General features: G+C 42.9%; 1 protein-coding gene across 18 annotated transcripts in view; it reads left to right on the top strand.

The window, feature by feature from the left end:
- The window catches only part of Fam184a (family with sequence similarity 184, member A), a 122,208-nt gene that overhangs the window by 66,034 nt on the left and 32,849 nt on the right, over window positions 1-23,325 (top strand). For 12 of the 18 annotated variants that reach the window (XR_005497785.2, XR_005497786.2, XM_039099322.2 and 9 more), the window contains 5 exons: window positions 6,448-6,570; window positions 12,962-13,123; window positions 15,419-15,540; window positions 15,956-16,106; window positions 21,901-21,942. Coding sequence is in view for 16 of the 18 variants with exons in the window: in XM_039099322.2 (XP_038955250.1) it covers window positions 6,448-6,570; window positions 12,962-13,123; window positions 15,419-15,540; window positions 15,956-16,106; window positions 21,901-21,942 (600 nt within the window). In the remaining 2 variants the exon portion in view is untranslated. The remainder of the gene's footprint in view (window positions 1-6,447; window positions 6,571-12,961; window positions 13,124-15,418; window positions 15,541-15,955; window positions 16,107-21,900; window positions 21,943-23,325) is intronic. The other 6 variants (NM_001427095.1, XM_063279315.1, XM_063279314.1 and 3 more) reach the window with 1 other exon arrangement.

Genomic DNA, 23,325 nt, shown 5'->3' with positions numbered 1-23,325 from the left:
GATCCCTTGGAACTGGAGGTACAGAATGTCGTGAGCCACCATGTAGGTGCTGGGAATCCAATCTGGGTCCCTCTGAAGAGCAGTCAGTGCTCTTAACTCCTGGGCTGTCTTTCCAGCCCTCCACTTACAGCAAACATGTTTGTCATCAGAAAGATGGCGTGGCCTTTCCTATATGCGAACACATTCAAAAGCTCTCTGTGTTGTGTTGGAAGTTCCCTTGGGGAAGAAATATACACACCCGCCCACCCCAGAAAGAGGCTGTAACAGACCAAAGTAATAATTACACCAGTGTGCAACTTGGGGAAGCGATGAGTGTTTATTGGGAGCACAGATGAGTGGTTACTTACAAGGAGCAGGAATGACTCAAAAGCAGCTGCATCTACAAAAAGCCCACCCCAGCACGGGTGACAGCTCACGGGTGACAGCTCACGGGTGACAGCTCACAGGCGCTGCAGCATGGTCACAGGCAGCTAGCTGCACAGGTCTGAGAAACTTAGGCTCACAGCTGGGCTGGCCAGAGCCCCTCCCCCAGCCATCGCCTCCTGCTTTTCAGAAGCTGGGACCAGCTTTATAGAACTCAGCGAGTTTTCCCTTCACCACACCTGTAACAGTTTGCTTCCTTCCTGGGGCGCATGAGCTCCTGAGGAAAAAGTTCCTGTTTGGAGGGATTTGCCACAGAGCCCTCTGGGCTGCCTTCTGGGTATCACTTGCCAACAGTTTGCTTCTTGCCTACTGCCGCCCCCTTCCCCTGTTGCCGCCCAGGGAAAATGCTAAGTAAGCAAGCTAAAACTAGCTTTCTTCCAGAACCCCCTTCCTCTAGTGTCAAAGTAGTTTTTAAAGAGGATTTCAGGGAAACAGTCCCTGTACAGACGCTTCCCCCCGCGGCACACGGGATGGAATAACAGCTCGACGTTGTGCAAACCGAGAGATCTTGGAACCCTCAGCCTTAAATGGGATGTCTCCATCAACTCCTTCCCACAGGGCTTAGAGAACCATCCAGAAGAGTAAGCAGAAAGAGTGTAGAGCCAGACGGGTGGAGGACACTGGAGGAACCAGGCCCTCTGAATGATCAATGCACACAAAGGACTTATGCAGACCGGGGCAGCATGCACAGGGCCTGCGGTCTGCACTACGTAGTGCACATAAACATGGCTTCCGGTTTCCTGTTTTGAGTGTGCCAGTAGTGAGTCTCTGCTTCTTGTGCCTTCTCCTGGGCTCCTTTACCTCTGCTTGTTCGTTTTGTCCTACTCTGACCTGTTAGTTTTTATTCTATCTTATTATATCTTTTTATTATCCCCCAGAAGTCTGTTTTTCTTTCCAGTGAGAGACAGAAAAGGAGCAGGTCTAAATGAGAGGAGCTGTGAGGAAAAAATAAATGGGAGGAGAAGAGGGAGAGGAAACCATAATCAGGAGGGAAAAAAATCTATTTTCAGTAAAAGGGAAAAAAAGATAAGAATTATCCTAAGGAACTTGGTGACTAATAAATGTTTATGACAGTGAAAAAAATAAAACAAAGTTCAGCTAATATGACCTCTCTTCTCCTTATTTATTACAAAAGGATTAAATCTCCTACTATAACTGAAGGGATTCACCGTGTGAACTGTATAGGGACAAACTGTGCAGAAACAATAACGTAGCACCCAAGATGGCTCTCCTCAGATAGGTTAGCCTTGGACCCCGAGGAACCAGGGTTTCAGAAGGGAGCCATCTTCCCCCAATATGAAAAGCTCACCTGCTTAAACTGTATGTCCCAATAGTGTCATAATGCAGACCACCTGCCCTCCTACTGGGACTGTGGGAGACTATGCCCGTGCAAACGAGGCCCTCGTGAGAAACACTGCATCCCTACAGAGTTTACTTCATACCGCTGTCACAGCCTGCAAGAAGACGCTAGCCAGAAGGAAACAGACCGGATAAACAGTTCTCTGCACCCAAATCCCGTGGGAGGGAGAGCTAAACCTACAGAGAGGCAGACACGCCTGGGAAACCAGAAGAGACTGCACTCTGCGCACATCCAGACGCCAGAGGAAAACACCAAACGCCATCTGGAACCCTGGTGCACGGAGGCTCCCGGAAAGAGCGGCACAGATCTTCTCGGTTGCTGCCGCTGCGGAGAGGACTTAGGCAGTACCCCACGAGCACACCTGAGCCTCGGAACCTCAGGTAGGACCAACTTTTCCCCTGCAAGAAACCTGCCTGGTGAACTCAAGACACAGGCCCACAGGAACAGCTGAAGACCTGTAGAGAGGAAAAACTACACGCCCGAAAGCAGAACACTCTGTCCCCATAACTGGCTGAAAGAAAACAGGAAAACAGGTCTACAGCACTCCTGACGCACAGGCTTATAGGACATTCTAGCCACTGTCAGAAATAGCAGAACAAAGCAACACTAGAGATAATCTGATGGCAAGAGGCAAGCGCAGGAACCCAAGCAACAGAAACCAAGACTACATGGCATCATCGGAGCCCAATTCTCCCACCAAAAAAACCATGGAATATCCAAACACACCAGAAAAGCAAGATCTAGTTTCAAAATCATATTTGATCATGATGCTGGAGGACTTCAAGAAAGACGTGAAGAACTCCCTTAGAGAACAAGTAGAAGCCTACAGAGAGGAATCGCAAAAATGCCTGAAAGAATTCCAGGAAAACATAAATAAACAAGTAAAAACCCATAGAGAGGAGACACAAAAATCCCTGAAAGAATTCTAGGAAAACACAATCAAACAGTTGAAGGAATTAAAAATGGAAATAAAAGCAATCAAGAAAGAACACATGGAAACAACCCTGGATATAGAAAATCAAAAGAAGAGACAAGGTGCTGTAGATACAAGCTTCACCAACAGAATACAAGAGATGGAAGAGAGAATCTCGGGAGCAGAAGATTCCCTAGAAATCATTGACTCAACTGTCAAAGATAATGTAAAGCAGAAAAAGCTACTGGTCCAAAACATACAGGAAATCCAGGACTCAATGAGAAGATCAAACCTAAGGATAATAGGTATAGAAGAGAGTGAAGACTCCCAGCTCAAAGGCAAGCTATACCCTAGAAGAAGCAAGAAACTAATTGTCTTGGCAACAAAACAAAGAGAAGAAAAGCACACAAACAACCTCACATCCAAATATGAATATAACAGGAAGCAATAATCACTATTCCTTAATATCTGTCAACATCAATGGCCTCAACTCCCCAATAAAAAGACATAGATTAACAAACTGGATACGCAATGAGGACCCTGCATTCTGCTGCCTACAGGAAACACACCTCAGAGACAAAGACAGACACTACCTCAGAGTGAAAGGCTGGAAAACAACTTTCCAAGCAAATGGTCAGAAGAAGCAAGCTGGAGTAGCCATTCTAATATCAAATAAAATCAATTTTCAATTAAAAGTCATCATAAAAGATAAGGAAGGACACTTCATATTCATCAAAGGAAAAATCCACCAAGATGAACTCTCAATCCTAAATATCTATGCCCCAAATACAAGGGCACCTACATACGTAAAAGAAACCTTACTAAAGCTCAAAACACACATTGCACCTCACACAATAATAGTGGGAGATTTCAACACCCCACTCTCATCAATGGACAGATCATGGAAACAGAAATTACACAGAGACGTAGACAGACTAAGAGAAGTCATGAGCCAAATGGACTTAACAGATATTTATAGAACATTCTATCCTAAAGCAAAAGGATATACCTTCTTCTCAGCTCCTCATGGTACTTTCTCCAAAATTGACCATATAGTTGGACAAAAAACGGGCCTCAACAGGTACAGAAAGATAGAAATAATCCCATGCGTGCTATCAGACCACCATGGCCTAAAACTGGTCTTCAATAACAATAAGGGAAGAATGCCCACATATACGTGGAAATTGAACAATGCTCTACTCAATGATAACCTAGTCAAGGAAGAAATAAAGAAAGAAATTAAAGACTTTTTAGAATTTAATGAAAATGAAGGTACAACATACCCAAACTTATGGGACACAATGAAAGCTGTGCTAAGAGGAAAACTCATACCGCTGTGTGCCTGCAGAAAGAAACAGGAAAGAGCATATGTCAGCAGCTTGACAGCACACCTAAAAGCTCTAGAGCAAAAAGAAGCAAATACACCCAGGAGGAGTAGAAGGCAGGAAATAATCAAACTCAGAGCTGAAATCAACCAAGTAGAAACAAAAAGGACCACAGAAAGAATCAACAGAACCAAAAGTTGGTTCTTTGAGAAAATCAACAAGATAGATAAACCCTTAGCCAGACTAAAGAGAGGACCCACAGAGTGTGTCCAAATTTACAAAATCAGAAATGAAAAGGGAGACATAACTACAGATTCAGAAAAAATTCAAAAAATCATCAGATCTTACTATAAAAGCCTATATTCAACAAAACTTGAAAATCTACAGGAAATGGACAATTTCCTAGACAAATATCAGGTACCGAAGTTAAATCAGGAACAGATAAACCAGTTAAACAACCCCATAACTCCTAAGGAAATAGAAGCAGTCATTAAAGGTCTCCCAACCAAAAAGAGCCCAGGTCCAGATGGGTTTAGTGCTGAATTCTATCAAACCTTCATAGAAGACCTCATACCAATATTATCCAAACTATTCCACAAAATTGAAACAGATGGAGCACTCCCGAATTCCTTCTATGAAGCCACAATTACTCTTATACCTAAACCACACAAAGACACAACAAAGAAAGAGAACTTCAGACCAATTTCCCTTATGAGTATCGACGTAAAAATACTCAATAAAATTCTGGCAAACCGAATCCAAGAGCACATCAAAACAATCATCCACCATGATCAAGTAGGCTTCATCCCAGGCATGCAGGGATGGTTTAATATACGGAAAACCATCAACGTGATCCATTATATAAACAAACTGAAAGAACAAAACCACATGATCACTTCATTAGACGCTGAGAAAGCATTTGACAAAATTCAACACCCCTTCATGATAAAAGTCCTGGAAAGAATAGGAATTCAAGGCCCATACCTAAACATAGTAAAAGCCATATACAGCAAACCAGTTGCTAACATTAAACTAAATGGAGAGAAACTTGAAGCAATCCCACTAAAATCAGGGACTAGACAAGGCTGCCCACTCTCTCCCTACTTATTCAATATAGTTCTTGAAGTCCTAGCCAGAGCAATCAGACAAGAAAAGGAGGTCAAGGGGATACAGATCGGAAAAGAAGAAGTCAAAATATCACTATTTGCAGATGATATGATAATTTATTTAAGTGATCCCAAAAGTTCCACCAGAGAACTACTAAACCTGATAAACAACTTCAGCAAAGTGGCTGGGTATAAAATTAACTCAAATAAATCAGTAGCCTTCCTCTACACAAAAGAGAAACAAGCCGAGAAAGAAATTAGGGAAACGACACCCTTCATAATAGACCCAAATAATATAAAGTACCTCGGTGTGACTTTAACCAAGCAAGTAAAAGATCTGTACAATAAGAACTTCAAGACACTGAAGAAAGAAATTGAAGAAGACCTCAGAAGATGGAAAGATCTCCCATGCTCATGGATTGGCAGGATTAATATAGTAAAAATGGCCATTTTACCAAAAGCGATCTACAGATTCAATGCAATCCCCATCAAAATACCAATCCAATTCTTCAAAGAGTTAGACAGAACAATTTGCAAATTCATCTGGAATAACAAAAAACCCAGGATAGCTAAAACTATCCTCAACAATAAAAGGACTTCAGGGGGAATCACTATCCCTGAACTCAAGCAGTATTACAGAGCAATAGTGATAAAAACTGTATGGTATTGGTACAGAGACAGACAGATAGACCAATGGAATAGAATTGAAGACCCAGAAATGAACCCACACACATATGGTCACCTGATTTTTGACAAAGGAGCCAAAACCATCCAATGGAAAAAAGATAGCATTTTCAGCAAATGGTGCTGGTTCAACTGGAGGGCAACATGTAGAAGAATGCAGATCGATCCATGCTTATCACCGGCAGCATGCCTAGGGAACCGCTAAGTTCTTAAAAGGTACCGGTTTCCCTGAGTTTACTCCCTAATCCCTTCACTGTGCTCTTGTCCCTTCCTTCTCACCTACACTCCAGGTTTCAACAGTGAATTCCAGAAATGATAGAATGGAGGATTCGTGAGAATCATAACAGTCGCTTTATCATGCCAAATGACATTTATGACCATGCTTTCCTGGTTTTCTACAGGAGCTTAGCCAGTCACCCACTCTTATGACTAAAAGCATTACCTAATGGCTATACCAGAATGGCTCGATCTGCCACATTGAGTATTAATTAAATGGTACCACAGTTAACTCTGACCTTATTTACAGGGAGAGCTGATGTGAAAAGTACAGTATTGACAGGACTGTATTTATTGGAATCTTCGGGAACACAGTACTACACTTTTACTAATTTAAAATTTTTTTCTTCTCTTTCTAAGGAATTGGAAGAACAACATAAAAAGGAGAAACTGAGTCTGGAAGAGGATAAAAATCAGCTCCAACTAGAGCTAGAAAATCTAAAGCAAGCGCTGGGAGACAAGCTGACTTCAGCCAATCAGGAGGCAAGAGCTCTTTTGGCCTTTCTCCTACATTATACATACACCTTACAGTCACTCAGTCTGGTGCCAGTGTATAGGTAGGTGAGAAAATTGGCCAAAGATCTAGACTCAGTGCTGGATTTTCCTAACGCTGTGTTTATATCCTATGAGGTAAACATTCACAGTCAAAATCATTAGCCAGCAGTGTTTCTGAGGAGGAAGGCAAAGCAATGGAGCCACCCCTTAGCAGGTGAAAGTGGAGCAGCTGATGTGCAAAATGGCAGCTTAGTCTTCACTGTGCCTCATTTTAGAGAGAGAAACCTTGTAGGGTCTAGAAACTGACTTCTAAAACAAACTGTTGGATCATAGGAAAGCAGAGGCTAAGGTTATAATATAAGAAGAATGCTAGAAGTAAAAATAAATAAAAGGAAGTAAAAAATATAGATAGATAGATGAAGACATTTATAAATCATGACATCAGTTCCTCCTCTGTCTCTGTTGTGGCAATTGCTAAATGCCTCCCCAATACTTACCTTCCTTCTTTCTGGTTTATCCGCCTATGGCTTCTTGGTGAGCTCCCTCTAACTCTCTGAGTTCTTGTCTTTACCCTTTGCGTCTTGCCAGCTTCTCCTTCCCTGACCTCGTCTCTCCCAACAGCCCTCTCTTGCCGCTTTGTTCTTACTCTGAATCTGCCCTCGGAAACCACAGCGAAGGGCACAAGTGCCCCTGAGTGGGCTGTAGACTGCGCTCAGTGTCCTCGGGTTGTCTTTAAATGTTTAGCCAGAGAAAGCACAGAATCCTACCTTAGAGAGGGATAGAAGCTAATGGCCGACACTGACGGCGGCCCAGCCCGTCTTCTGTTGTCCTAGCTAATCCACGCCGACTTCACAAATGCACTCTCATCAAAATCCACCCAAGTTACCATGGCCTGCTCTCACCAGAAGGCACTTCCGTGGCCATCTGTTTCTTATGTGGGCTTCTCGGGTTTACTATCTCAGTTCTAAATGGTTTATCTCCGTTTGTTTTTCCCCAGCCTACGTACTGAAACTTCTGAGTAGAGTTGCAGTGAATATGTAACTCTCTTCTCTCCTGGCTACGTTCTCAATTAGGTTTCAGTGTCCCGGTGATGCTCTGGTGCCACATGGTTACGGCTCCCCCAGAATCTGTCTGGCTCGTTGCTCAGGACACTCTGCTTTGCTTCCAGACTGGGCAGCCTTTCTGACCGATCTGAGCCTGCCGACTCAGATCTCCAGGGATAGGATTCCTCTTCTGCTTCCTGAACTTAAAATGAAGGACAGCCACATTTCCAAGTTAACTAAAACTTTATAAAACCCCTTCACAAATCACTAGTGAGAACAGGTTATAACTTTATTATTATGCATGCAGCTTTAGTAATTAGAAAAGTAAAACACTGCAGATCCTATGATAGTCTAATATAAATATGTGTTTAAAATCATAAGGAGTACATTTTTAAGAATTGTAGCACCTATCATCAGTGACTCTGAATGGCATGCGTTCCAGAGGTTAAGAACCCAGTCTCAACTCTCTAAGTCATGGTAACACATGCCTTGTATGTCTCCTGTGCCCTGAGTGTTAGTACATGTTTATAGGAGCCACCGCAGGACTTGTGTGGTCTTTCAGTGAAAGCCAAACCTTCTGGCTGGAGTAGAAAACATTCTGTAAGGGTCTGGAAATGGATGAAGGAAGACCTCAGACTCAGTAGGCAAAGACAAAGAGACTTTACTCTGCAGAAACAACCAGCATAGGAGGTCAGCTGTTCTTTGGAATGGTAACCCCAGACAAAGGCACACAGACCTTCTTATAGGGAACTGGGGGACTCTGTAGAAGCATTAGGTAATCTAAAAGTTCATTTGTGGGTGCTAGGGAGTCCCAGGTGGTCAGTGGTGGGTGGTCTGCACTCTTGCATCATGAACGTTCAGTCATGTGATAAGATCGGGCTGCCAAGCGGAGATGACCCCAACTGAGATGAGATATTTCCCCAAATTTCTGGTTATGTCTAGGCTGTTCTTTGGGAGAGGATTTTATGATCTTGTTCTGGATTTTATAGTCTGTCCCCAGAGCTGGTGTCTTATGACTTAGTTTCTGGGACTTCTGGTCTATTCCTGAAGCTGGTGCCTTGTGGCCTTTTTGGAAATAAGGTCTGGTCCTTAAATGGAGACAAATGGAGTTTATATTGTCTTTTCATTTCCAGACACAAAAGAGAGAGAAAGAGGAAGTGGGTGTAAGTGGTTGCACACTGCCTTGAGAGTGTTTACAGGGTTGGGGATTTGGCTCAGTGGTAGAGCGTTTGCCTAGGAAGCGCAAGGTCCTGGGTTCGGTCCCCACCCCCCCCCCAAAAAAAAGAGTGTTTACAAGACAGTAAGGAGAACCGGCACCGCAGTTTTGTTTTTATAAACTAAAGAGAAACAAGAATGGTAATTTCAATCTCACAAAATTTAACAGGTAGGAACGAGCAGCAAGGCATTCCATGGCCGTGAAATTGGCTGTGATTAACGTTGCGGCTGTGCCGTGCTGCTGACTGTGTAGAGAGATAACCATGCAGAAGCAGCCCAGGGCAATGTGGACCCATGTACTTTTCCTGGAAAGGGACTTAGCAGGCTCTGTGGGAGCCTTGGACGGACATGCCCTGCAACCGCAGCTTCAGTCTTACGTTTGTCACCGTAAGCAAATAATGAAGGATTCTTGAGCAAATGTCAGCAATGTTTGTGGGACAAATTCAGAAGCAGCTTTAGCCTCCACAGAACCCGTTTCCCCAAACAGAAAGGAAGTCTTTTTCTACTTCATGTACAAGCTTCTGTCCTCTTTGTCTCTCTGTGCTCTGGAACTGGTTGCACACCTGTGGGCATTACCTGTGTCTGCGTGGAGGCACCACGTGATCCGCTAGTGGCCTGGTCATAGTACAAGGGACATGGCAGAGGGACTGGGGTTCCTTTTGCAGATCAGATGTTTAGGTACTGAGATGTAAAAGATTGTATCCCTCAAATAGTGAGTATATATGGTGTGTTTTAGTAATTGGCCTACTCGTTTCTTTAGTGAACATTGTAATGGTTGGTTAGGTACAGAGAGCTCTGCGGTGCTGTCATTGCAGGTAGCTAACACAGTCCCTGCTAGGATGGAGTCTCACAGAGTGAGGTATTTACACATCCAGATGTCTTCTGTGAAAGAAAGATACATGATTGACAGGCTGGACAGGATGATAAACTGAGGAAATACTATACAAAGGCCCAATGCATGGGGCCTTTATAGAGACTATTGGAGTATCAGTATAGATATGGGGGGGGGGGGGCATCAGCAACTGTAGGAATACTTAGTGTCTATGGTGCTTCTGATCTCCCAAGCATTGATTTGTACCCTTCTCTCCTCTATCCGGAAAACAAGCCAGGGTAGGAGATTCTAGTCGCTAAGTCACTTCAGAAAGAGAGAACTTGTCCGTGCCACATACTGAGCGGGTAAAAACGAAAATTTTAGTCCGAGTGGTATTATTTCAAGCTCTGTTTCATCATCATGCCCACAGTGCTTTAGCTTTGCAGAAAATACGAAGACCAATGAGGAGAGATTGCTGGGCGAGTTAGAGTTTAGGCGGCTCTCATAGAACAGAGGCCACAGGAACTGTTTTGAATAATTGTGTAGTGTAAGGCTGATGCTATGAACAAGCATGAGTGTGCTTACTTTAGGGTCAAGGCTCACGCTCATGTCCATACCAGTCCCTGTGCCTCCACAGAGAAGGGGTTGAAGAACAGCATGCATGAACAGATGCAGAGTCAAGGGAGGTGAAGCCTGTCTTCCGTATGCTCGCAGAAGTCATGATAACAAGAAGGATCTAGGTTGTTCTCCCTCTGATTCAAAGAGCAGAAGTTTGAACGCAAACCAGCAGACAAAGGATTTATCCCAACCCAAGTGATTAAAATGTCCCTGGGTAATGTGAGCTTCTAGCAGATTCAGAACTGAAATTGGTGACCCTGGAACTGGGTGTCCTTGTCCTCTTGGATTTGCCTTACTGATGTTGACTTTATACTTCAGTCATGCGTTCCTTTGACCCTGGCTGACAGAGAATGTCACTAGGTGACCCATTTTCTTCCAAAATGTGTAAGATCTCTATGAATGATGTTTTTATCCCCATGACTGTTCTGGAAACATTCCCACTGGCTACAGAATGGGGCAGCCGTATTGGGGTCTACTCTGACCAACTGTTAGCTGGAGTTAGGCTGAATTCCTGCTGAGACCACAGGACACCGATGGGGAAGGAGAGTTGATCTCCCATGTGCCCAGAAGGGATTTGACAGAGGCAGACAATAGATGTTTTCAAACAATCCATTTGTATTAGACTCATAGAAAACAGCCATTTTCACCGCTCACTTGATTTTTGTATTTCATTACACTTAACTATGTATGAGTTAAAGCGTTTTGCTTTTTAGCCAAAAAAGAGGAAATATTTATTTCCCTCTCAATTAGATTCTTTATTTCTTTAATACAACTTTCCTTTATTCTTTACGTGGTACTTAGAATACGCTTCTTCATTATTTTTTAAATATATTATATTCACATAATACTTATTCAGCTGAAAACTTTCTACGCTGGGCAAGGATATTTCCATGTTATTAAATGTGGTGGCTATTTTTCCTTTAAATTATTTTAAAAATATTTTACGCATATGGGTGTTCTGCCTACATCTATGACTCTGCATGCACCACATGTATGCCTGATACTGTGGAATCCAGAAGAAGGCGCCTGATCCCCCTGGAACCAGAGTGACAGACAGTTGGGGGCTGCCTTGTGGATGTTGGTCATTGAAACCGGATCCTCAAGGATCAAGTGCTCCTAAATGCCAAGCCATCTCTCCAGGGCTTCCTCGTCAGTATCTTACCACAGTGTCCAAGCCAGGCTGAGCTCACTCTGTCTTCTGGGCTGGCCTCGAACCTCCCAAGTGTTATAATTGTAGGCTCTGTTGTCGGCCAATACCAGGCTCTGTCCTTTCCACATGGAGTGTCCTTTATATATTTTCTAGTTAATATCTTTCCCATATCCTTTAATATGATTCTTTACAGTAACCCCACAGGATGGGGATTGGTATTCCTGTTTTATATGGGCCGAGCCTGGACCTAAGTCTAGACTTTCTGCTAGGTTCAATAATCTTCTAGTTGTTGCCAAGGCCTTCCTTTCTGTGACTCACTTACCATTCGCAATTATTCATAAGCCAGATCAGCACAAGAGTTAAGATATGAGTGAGCAATATGGAATATAGAATTGGGATTTCTATCACTATAAACTAGTTACGTTTTCAGACACCGTAAGTGGCTGTTATATATGACCATGTCAGTATCCTTTGACAATCAGGAATGACAATTTGTATTTTTTAAATGACTCAGAGAACTTAAAGCAAGTGACCAGACCAGTCATAACTATGAAAGAAAATAGCCCTCCCATGTGTCTAGATAGATATTATGTTCAGAGAATCAAACGGATGAAGTTTTACCAAATTTTCAGAGTCTTTTGCTTTGAATATATGTTAGAGCACAGAAAGGGGGATCTTTAAATCATTGTATGAAGTTTATGGGCATTTAAAGACATTGACAAGGTCACACTCTCCCGCCTCCAGACTCATTTAGCACGCACACCCAAAGATACCTGCATTGGAAGTTTCTAGAACTTCCTTTGTGGCATCAATATTTGTAAAAACAAAAAAATATATATAATTTCAAGGAAAACATTCGTGTGTTTTAAAAGAAGGCTTGCCCGTTTCTTTTCAAGTGAGTTTTGACTTCATAGCATTTTCTTAGATTTTTAAAGATCTTTTAAATTCATGGATTTTTGGCTCCGATAATTAGAGGGTCTCTGTCAACCCAGTCAACAAATTGTCCATTCGTTCCTAGTTCCAGCTCAAAGGGTTTCCCCCACCTGAGGCAACTTTTACTTGGAAATACAAATAATATCTTGAGTCTTGAAGACATGTGTTAGAGATTGCCAACCTTGACCTAAATGCATTGCCTTTCTAAATAGCACAAGGACTTGATTCATGGTATATAAATGGTTCAATTTTTAAAAAGCTTTAAAACAGTGTATTTTTTATCTTTAATATAATCTTCACCTCAATTCAGTTCCTTTTCATATGTATTTTATTACCTGATATAACTAATGATTTTCTTTAAGCCAAGAGCCCGAGGGAAGGGATACCCATGTCCTTGCATTATGGTCCCGGAAAGTGGAAACTGTAGCCATGGAAGTCTAAAAGAAACCACGGATGGTAAAGAGTGTCGTGGCTAAGTGCTCCTTCCAGAATCATGGAGAAAGGATCCATTGAGTAAAGTAAAAAACGAGGAAACCGTCTCAGAAACCGTGGGAATGGCTCTGCTCTGCCTTTGTCCAGCCTATTAAAAAACACTCTGTTCACTCATAGATTGACCGCCTCCAAGATCTAGTAAGGAAGAGTGAACAGGGTCTTGGCTCTGCCGAAGGACTCATTGCAAGTCTTCAGGATTCCCAGGAGAGGCTTCAGAGTGAGCTGGACCTGACCAAAGGCAGGCTAAAGGAGACCAAGGATGCCCTCTTAAATGTTGAGGTAATTGCATGATGCTACTGTAATCTAAGTGTCTAAATATAAAAATACAATTGGGCCACTTAAAGCCTCTGTGGGCGCCGCTATATAATTACTGTATTAGTTCCTTGGACTCCCATTAAAGAGTGATCCAAATGCCGTGATTTGAGCTCAACTGAAAGGGCTCTCTGGGCTAGATGTCTAAGACGAAGCTGCTGACAAGGATACTCTCTCTCCTATGTCTCTAAGAGAAACTGTTTTTCTGCAGCCTTTTGTAGCCCCAGAGATGGTTTTGCCTTTTACAGCATTTCTGTCTCCGCCTGTCTCCATATTATCAGCTCTTAAGTGTGCTGGTCATACTGGATTGGGGAGTCTGTTGCTCCCACACAGCCTCGTGTCAATTAAACTGCATAAACTCGTGAGCAGTGAAACCGTGGGAGCACTGTTTCCAAAGAAGGTTACATCCTGAGACACTCTGGGTCTACGGGCTGAGATCTCAGGAGCGCCTTTTACAGACACAGTTCAGCCCAGGATAGTTAGCATGTGCAAGTTCTTTTCCTGGCCGCAGCTGCAGCTTTCACATCTAACAAACAGAGCTTTGCTGTGAAGTACAGGTCTCAGGAGGCTCCCCCTCCCCTCCCCCACTCTTAGGAAGCAGAGCAAAGTTTCAGAGTCTCTAAAACTAGGAACACGGTAGACAATAGATGAGGGCTCTCCATGTCCTCCCTCAGGGGTGATCCGGAATGTGGGCTTCAGTCAGGCGGGACTGGTCTTGTGGGAATTCTGCATCCACCACTCACTACGTCACTTGGACAGAGCTGCATTTTTCTCCTTGACCCTTTAATAAGGCAGAGAGCAGGATAATAATACTTTTCATATCACAGTTATAAAAGTTAAAAGGGGCGAGCCGAGTACATTATAGTGTTCAGCAACGTGTAATCACTCAGCTGGGGTCGCTTTTAGTAATAGTATTGATTTTTAGCTTAGAATTGGTGATGCTGCATTTCCAATACTGTGTATTCATGGTTTACCTAGGGAATGATTGAGTGTATTTTAAATACCAATTAGATTTTATTTTTGAAGTCTGTGACAAAATAGATGGCTTCTGTTTACCTTTCAGTAGTGGCTATATGATACAACAGTGCTAATATGACAATAAGATTGCATGCAATATATAGTACACTATAATAATATGCATTATAGTTAATATATGTGATGCCATACACTGTCTACAACCTCAGTGGTAGCAGTTCTCCACATATCACTGAATGGAATGACTAAATCAGATTGAAAGGTGTTTTTTTTATACATTAGCAAAAGTGAAAGGAGAGAGGAAGGTATTTTAAATTGGTAAACCTCACCTTGGTATGCACCCTATTCCTAGCTTTACTATATTTCATCCTGTAATTTTAGCCTCAGGGACATCTAATACATCTGTCCTCTGAGGCCAGCTGCATTCATGTGCACATGCTAACACAGAGATGTGCACACATACACATAATTAAAAATAAATCTCGATGCGGAATTCCCTTCAATAAGAACTACTTCAAGTATATTTAAGTTGTTTAGTGTTACCTGTTATAGAAAGATGGTTCCTAGGGGCTGAGTGTTGGGCGAGAGCAGGTGCCTGAGTTCAGTAATAGTTAGCCAGGTCTGCATTGTCCTGTGGGAGTTTTAATACTGGATATAACTTTAAAACTGCTTTACCCTGTGCTGTCGGCCAGAGTGATCCCAAAAGATTCATCATAGTGACCAAAGGCTAGCCCAGTGTCTGTTCCTGTTTTGCCAGGTGCTCCTAGGCACAACCCTCAGAGTGGTCCAAAGTTGGCGCTTTCGTCCAGATAGTCACATCCAGCCACTGGATCCAGGAAATCACTTGATTTATGTCAGTCTGCAAAGATTTCTCAGGGGCCATGTCATTATCGTAACACTAAGCGCATGGGCGTGTGGCTTCAAGTGACATAGAAAATCATCCAGACAAATTCGTCATAATCCCTTTCACCATGTCGGTGGTACACAGATGCTTTGGACAAGTAGCCTGATTTTAAACTAGAATATGAATTAATTGCAAGAACGTGGCAGTATGATGTATGTTTATGATTTTAAAAGTTTTAATAAATTAAATCCAAACTGTTTAGATAGCATAAGCTGTGATTTAAAGAAAATATTAAGGAGAGAACATTTTCAAATACAGAACGTGTTCCTTGTATCTTGTTGAAATATCTCACTAATTCTCATAGCTAGCCTTTCAGCGGCTGCCATGCTGTTCTTCTGTCTACATTCATGGAGACCGTCTTCACTTGTCCTTCTGCTCCTCAGGCTGAGCTACAACAAGAACGGCATGAGCACGAACAGACACTAGCCACCATGAAGGAAGAAGAGAAGCTGAGGGTGGACAGAATGGCCCATGACCTGGAGATCAAGTGGACTGAAAATCTTAGGTACACAGTGCAGTCTCAGTGTGGGGAGCGTTCTTGTGGGAGCCTCCTAAAACGATGGGCTAGCAGTGTTGTAAGTTAATTTTTCTCATGATTAAATGCAGAGAATTTAGAGTTCTTTTTTCCCCTGGCTTGAATTCAGATTCACTTTTTAAACTTAATTTTTTCTTTAATACAAAAAAGCAGAGAAGTAGCGCGAGATTAGAAGACTGGTTCGTTCTCATGCCTAAGTCTGCCCGTGGTAAAGTAGGGAATGCTCTTGGTCAAGCGACCAGTTTCCTGTCAGGTAGCCCAGTGGCACTCAGACTCACAGACCTGAGGATTAAATGGGCTTTTAGGAACCCCATGAACCCCATAAAGGACCTCCCCTGAGGGAAACAACTCTCTTTACCAAGCAGATGCCTGTGATTTGTTATAGACAAGAGTGCTCCAAACTTCGCCAGGAGTTGAAGCTTCAACATGAAGAAGATAAGAAGTGTGCGATGTCTCAACTGTTGCAGCTGAAAGAGAGAGAGAAGACTGCAGCCCGGGATTCGTGGCAGAAGAAGGTGGAAGACCTCCTAAACCAGGTAGACAAGTCAGCTCCCGCAGTCGGCCATTCCTGTCCTTGGCCACTCTCCAGCGGGAGAAACACAAGCCCTGCATGGTACCTCATTGTGTTTCCTTTTCCACAGGACACACTTAAAACATTCTAAATGTCTTAAGACCAGAAACATAGTCATACCAAACAGTGTGCTAAATAAATCAGTTGTGTATTCGATCCCAAATTCTGAGAAGGATTTGTAACTTTTTCCTTTGATTCTTGAGCACAGCACATAGGCTTTGAATGGGAAAGTCAGCTGGTTTTTGAAAATGTAAAATTATCTGGTTTCTAACCCTTAGATGCCCTCTGGGCAGCAGAAGATGTTCAGTAGCAGTGTCCTGATTTTAAAAACCGTTTGCCCAAGGGAGCAATGGGTATCTGTTTCTCTTGTGGGTTTATGCCTTAAGTACTGAGACAGTACGGCATAAACAAAATGTGGTAGTGTGTCTAGATCTGCATTATTTCCAGGACACTTACAACTGCCATTAAAATAATTTACACATTTCACTTACTTATTCAAACTTCATGGGCTTTCTGCACTCTCCTGGTTAAACCAGTAATTAACTAGATCCAACCATAGGTAGCACCAAGCAAGGTGATCCTGGTAGACTAGTGATTAGATAGACTAACTGTGTGCATCAGCAAGCGAGGGAAGATCCTGGCTACCCTGTAATTAAGCAGACTGTATGCCTCATCAAGCAAGGACAGAACTAAGGCATGGAGCAATTCCTAGGTTAGGGCTGAAAAACCTTAGTCTTTTCTTCCTGTTTATGATTGTGAAGAATTCCAAAATAGAATTAAAAAGTAGACTTCCTTTAAGCTAATTTTTACATATGTAGAAACATGTATTGCCATTTCAGGAATGCTTGAGGCCTGCCTGTTTGTTTCTGGTTTACATAATATATAATGGGACTCTGAAAAAGAACAATGTATGCATGTGTGCATGTTCACGCACGTATGTGTGCATGTGTGCATGCATGTGTGTGTGTGTGTGTGTGTGTGCAATCATTTGAAGCCTTTGGAACAAGAACAAGTAAACAACCTTGCCAGAGGTTGGCTTCACATTAGCACAGCTTACTAGTGGCCTTCTGTAGACCGATTTCAGATTCTTATTTGGGGACCCAAAGTGGTATTTTCCTTCTTTCACATTCTGTACCTAGCACAGGATAGTCCATTCAATTATGTATTAATATAGAAACTATCCCTAAAATCTCTGTGGTATTTTTTCAGCCAGGAAGTGTTGAACACAGACGTTTTAGGGACTGAGTTTGCACTGTAAAGAAATGTCAGCACTTTCCCCATTGTTTTTCCCTAAGTTTATTCTCTTCTCTTTTTATTGTTCATGTGTGCACTCCCATGTACACTGTGCAAGTGTGGAGTTCAGAGGGCAGCTCATCAGGACTCAGCTCTCTCCTTCCACCATGTGGATTCCAGGGATTGAACCCATGCCATCAAACTTGGTGGCTGACATCATCTTTCCGGTTCTGTTCTTGTTTTTCTTGTCATCTCTCTTGCATTAAGTTGTCAGAGGTCATCCTGGCTCTATTTTTTTCTCTTCCCTCCTTCCTTTCTTTTCTTCCTTACTTGTCTTCTTTGTTTCTCTTTAGTGTTTTGTCTTATTTTAATATTTCACTTATCCTACTTTATATTCCATGAACATCTCTTATTTTAGTCCTTGTTGTTGTTGATGATGGTGGTGGTGGTGGTGGTGATGCTACAGCGTCCCAGTATGTTGCCCAGGTTGATCTTGAACTCTGAGCTCAAGCTCTCTTTCTCCCTCAGACTCCCAAGTATTCAGACCTATGGTTGTGTGGCCAGTTTAAAGTGTTGGCCAGCACAGACTGTACTTTCTGGAATAGTGTACACATCACAATTTACAAATAAAGCAACTAGGTTCTAATTCAGCTGTAATATCCAGAAAGTTATAAAGAAAACAGTTGACAATGTTTTTAACGCTAAAATTCTATCACACACACACACACACACACACACACACACACACATATATTTCTATCTTAAGGTGGATTTTATTGTGGTTCATTTATTTATCTCCACTCAGAATATTAGCTGGGAAGTTAATAAAACTGATCCAACATAATTATAAGATGATAGGTTTATTGACTCACAGTGTTAAGGATTCCAACCCATACTTGTGCAGCCTCTGGTGTGGTACCAGGATGTCAGTGGCTGAAAGCATGGTCCCACAGAGGACTTCAGGTCCAGGAAGCAGGAAGGAAATGGGGAGGAGTTGGGGTCCCACAGTCTCCCCTTCAAGCACTTGTCCCCAGGGATGTAAAGCTATGTATCAGGCACATCTGTCAGAAGCTTTGCCACCTCCCAGTAGCAGCCCCCTAAGAGCCAAGTCTATCACATGGGTTTTCAGAAGACATTTACCATCTAAACCATTGCACGAGGTAAGTTTTATGTATCCCACATGCAAGGACGGGAAAAGAAGAAAACAGACATTCCGTTTCCGGATGTGAGAAACAGGCAAGAAAGGAGACACAGTGAGATCTGAAGGCTTGCAAAGCACCTCCTTATTCCTCTGCCCTTCACGGGCAGCTGTAGCTGAGTCCCAACTTCCAGAGACAACGAGACGCTGAGTTGCCCCTAAAACTTAGGAACTTCACCACCCCCACCCCCAGCTTTAGATGGAGTTGTTCTGGCTTGCTAGCAGTGAGGCACAGGGCCACTGTACCACGAAGACAGATGATTCACTTTCAGGGACATTCTTCCCCCTCCTCCTCCTCCCCCTCCTCCTCCTCCTCCTCCTCTCCCTTTTCCTCCTCCTCCTCCTCCTCCCCCTCCCCCTCCTCCTCTCCCTTTTCCTCCTCCTCCTCCTCTCCCTCTTCCTCCTCCTCCTCCTCCCCCTCTCCCTCCTCCTCCTCCCCCTCTCCCTCCTCCTCCTCCTCCTCCTCTCCCTTTTCCTCCTCCTCTCCCTCCTCCTTTTCCTCTTCCTTTTCCTCTTCCTTTTCCTCCTCCTCCTCCTCCTCTCCCTTTTCCTCCTCCTCTCCCTTTTCCTCCTCTTCCTCCTCCTCCTCCTCCTCTCCCTCTTCCTCCTCCTCCTCCTCCTCTCCCTTTTCCTCCTCCTCCTCCTTTTCCCCTCCCTTTTCCTCCTCCTCCTCCTCCTTTTCCTCCTCCTCCTCCTCCTCCTCCTCCTCCTTTTCCTCTCCCTTTTCCTCCTCCTCCTCCTCCTCCTCCTCCTCCTCCTTTTCCTCTCCCTTTTCCTCCTCCTCCTCTCCCTTTTCCTCCTCCTCCTCTCCCTTTTCCTCCTCCTCCTCCTCCTCCTCTCCCTTTTCCTCCTCCTCCTCCTCCTCTCCCTTTTCCTCCTCCTCCTCCTCCTCCTCTCCCTTTTCCTCCTCCTCCTCCTCTCCCTTTTCCTCCTCCTCCTCCTCCTCCTCTCCCTTTTCCTCCTCCTCCTCTCCCTTTTCATCCTCCTCCTCCTCCTCCTTTTCCTCCTTCTCCTCCTCCTTTTCCTCTCCCTTTTCCTCCTCCTCCTCACTTTCCTCCTTCCTCCTCCTCTTCTCCTCTTCTTTCTCCTCCCTCCTCTTCTTCCTCCTCGTCCTCCTTCTCCCTCCCCCTCTTCTTTTTGTTTTGTTTTATTTTCTTTGAGACAGAGTCACTATATAACTCTGGCTGCCCCAGAACTCTCTGTGTAGACCAGGCTAGCCTCAAACCCACAGAGATAGATATGCCTATCTGTGCTAGAATTAAATGCATGCCACCATGCCCAGAGCCTTCCCTCTTCCTAAACAATGGTGCCTAGCTACTGCTGTAAAGATTCCTCAGCCCATGTTTGATGGTCAAGCTGATGTATTAAGCGGTCCTCAGGTATATTTTGGTATTGTCTTACAAACCTGCTTTCTTATGTTTATACTATGGCTAGATTTGGGATTTTAAAAATCTTTATATTCTAATTAGTTCTTATTTAGCAATTGTATCTTTTAAGTTGTTTGTCTCTTTAAAACATTTTTTCTTTTTAGATTTTTAAAATATGTATGTTTCGCTCAAATGTATGTCTGTGCAGCACATACATGCCTGGTGCTAGTAGAAGTAATAAGAGAGTGTCAGATCCTCCTTAGAATGGAATTATGGGTAGATATGAGCGGCCAGCCATGTGGATGCTGGGAATCAAACCCAGGTCACCTATAAGAAAACCAAGTGTTCTTAACCACCGAGCCATCTATACACCTCCGTTTCGCTCCTTCCATTTTACTGTGAGAGCCAACTCAGACCTTCAAAAATACTTGGGAGCCACTTAGCTCAATATCTAATTCCTTTCCTAAAATTCTATTTTCCGTAAGACTCAAGTACAGATAAAACTGTCAGCAAAGGTCATGGCTTCTTTGTGGAAGGAGTGGCTGTCATTCCAGCTTTCAGTGCTGGGACCTTTTCTACCTGAGACTTGCTCTGGGTGGCCTTACTGTCCATATTTCTATCAACCTTTTATTTCCCCAGCATTCCCTTAGTGTTTCCTAAAGTGACTGATGGCTCTCTGCACCTGTCCACTTTTCTTTCTGAAAAGGCCCGTCTATAGTAACCCAGGCTTGTCCAGTGCACAGCTCCATTCCAGCCTTGTCCTGAACCACTTCCGGGATTCTGAATTCGAGCAGCTCCCTCACTCCTTGGGACCAGTAGTCCTGTCACAGATGACCATAAACGTTTCCCATGGCTCTGCTCTCTCACATAGTAGAAGGCGTTGAAGAAGCTCTGCACGGGGATTTTTATAAGGACAGTACCCAGTAATGAAAGTGTTGTCCCCACAACCTAACCCCTGCCCGAGGACTCACTTTCTAATGTCATCCCACTGAGTGGTGGGATGTCAACAGAGGACTTGGTGAGCTGGGCTCCCAAACATCCAGTCCATAGCTTTTGAGGATCCCAGCATGCCTTGCGATGTTCTGTATATAAGTGACCTGCAATGTCAAATCCACATGCGTGACATTTTCCACCATCCAGCTGTAGTAAACCATGTCCTAAAATATCCTAGTCACCCACCTTTTAAAAGTGTGTTAATTGTTTTATGTGTATGAATATTTTGCTTTGCATGTATGTGTGTATACCCCATACGTGTGCTTGTGGGTGGGCATCAGATCCTCTGAAGCTGGAATTGCAGATGGTTGTGAACTACCATGTGAGTTCTGGGACCTGAACCTGGGTCCTCTGCAAAAGTAGCAAGTGCTTTTAACTTCTGAGCTAGCTCCCTAGCCCCCTATCCAACCTCGTGACATTGGAAAACAACATTGGGGTCTCTAGAGTTCGTGCTAGAAAAGAGAATTTAAAAGATATAAAATCACGTTATTTTTTTTTCTCTGTAGTCCTGATTTCCAAGTGGTAGTATAAAAAGGTCAAGGCAGTTTTGTGATTCTCACCTTCTCTTTGGGGAAACCCGTGCCCTACAGCCATTCATACGCAACCACAGCAGTGAGGTTGCGGCTGTCTGAAGGACTTCAGAACAGCAATAGCCCGTCTGTGCCTCTTGGTAACCGTCATATTTTACACTGGACTCAGGTCACATGGTCTAACCTGACGTATCCTGCACAGGTAAGGTAAGTCAACAGGCCCACAGACCCATCAGATGATTTTAGGATCGTCCAATCCTATTAATATCCTAATTAAGACATAAGATCATTTATACAGTGTCTTGAATTTCTCCTCAGAACTGTTGTTGTGCGCATGTGATAATTAGTGTTCTGTGTTTCCCACTCCATTTTACTCCTCCTCTCTCTGGCTCGGTCAGTCTCTGAATGTCCCCTTTCTTCTGTGATCTTTCCTCATAGCGGCACTCTCTGGGTGAAGCTTTGCATAAGTCCATCAACAATGTAAGTGAGCGCACTTACAGTTTGTGCACAAGGCATGTTGCCCTTCTCGTTTTGCCTAACAACACTGCTTTGAAGCCTTAACTTACACAAAGCTAGACGCTGGCACACCGTGTAAGATTTCTTCTGCACACGGGTACTAAAAATATCTAACCTTCAACCGTTTGTTTGTGTGTGTGTGCACATCTACCATACTGTCTTGTTACGTGTATTCCATGATGAAGCTAAGCTACATTTTTCGTCTTAAATTTAAAATTCATCATTTTGCCATTAACCTTGAAAGCATAGTAATGTCCCTGACAAATACTAACTAGTTGATTACCAGAAAATGGGAATAAATGGAAAATGTGTTTTCTTCAGTTAAAAATTTATTTTAAAAAAACATATAACTAGACTTTACTTAAAAGGAATGAGTATTTGGGAAAGTTCATGGAATTTAAATAGAAATAAAATATATTTTATATTTTAATGTCATAAGTTTTAATACATCTCTTTCCTATTAATTATGGCAAAAGAATTATGTTGGGCTTTAATGTAGATACACGTGCAGTAATTTAGCTTTAAAATTATCATTCATATGTTTTTCTTTATCTTTGAAGAAAAATAGATTTATCTGCATATCAAGTTCCATTAATACCTTGTTCCTCTTCGTGAAATTGCAGAGCTGAATGTCTCTGAATGTGTTCCTTGGCTCCTGGGTACCTCAGGGCAGAAGTCAGTCCGTTTCTTCTAGAAAGGGCCTCTGGCGATGCGAGCCTTTCTCAGGGAGTAGAGGATATTAAAGGTGGCCGCTGCCTTGGCTGCTGTCCTGTGAAACCTTCACTCAGTGGAGTGTCAGGCAGCGGGACAGCTATGTGCCTGTGTAACTACTTATAAGCAGAATGTAGCCTGCCCACACTTTCCCAGTCAGGTCAAAGTTTGAGTCTAGATATGTCCTGTGAAACCTTAATGTTTTCATTTCCTACTACCTGAGAAAAGTCAACTCTCCTATCAAATAAGTAAATTAAAAAATCAATATGATTAGCTTAATTTTCTTAATACATTTTAAAATAGATGGCAGGTATATTTATCTTAATTTTGATGAACAAGAAACGCCACATTTAAACGTTCTTGTTAACATTAAAATCGAATAGCTTAGAGAAATAATTTTGACTTGATCATTTCAGTTTCCAGCTCATACCGAAAAATCTCTGATGTATTTGTTGACTGGGATAAGAACCCAAAATGAATGTGATTGTTGCCAAAATGAATTACATTGTGTCTCAGAACATTTTGATGACATAACCTTTCCCCTTAGCGGTTAAAGGTATACTAGTTAAGTAAAAACTAGATCATCGACTTGCTAAAAGTACATTATTCAAATGCCTATTTTTATTGTATTTGGAT

Source organism: Rattus norvegicus, chromosome 20 (genome assembly GCF_036323735.1).
Source record: "Rattus norvegicus strain BN/NHsdMcwi chromosome 20, GRCr8, whole genome shotgun sequence".
Taxonomy (NCBI): Eukaryota; Metazoa; Chordata; class Mammalia; order Rodentia; family Muridae; genus Rattus; species Rattus norvegicus.
This window is presented reverse-complemented; position numbering and strand designations above follow the sequence as displayed.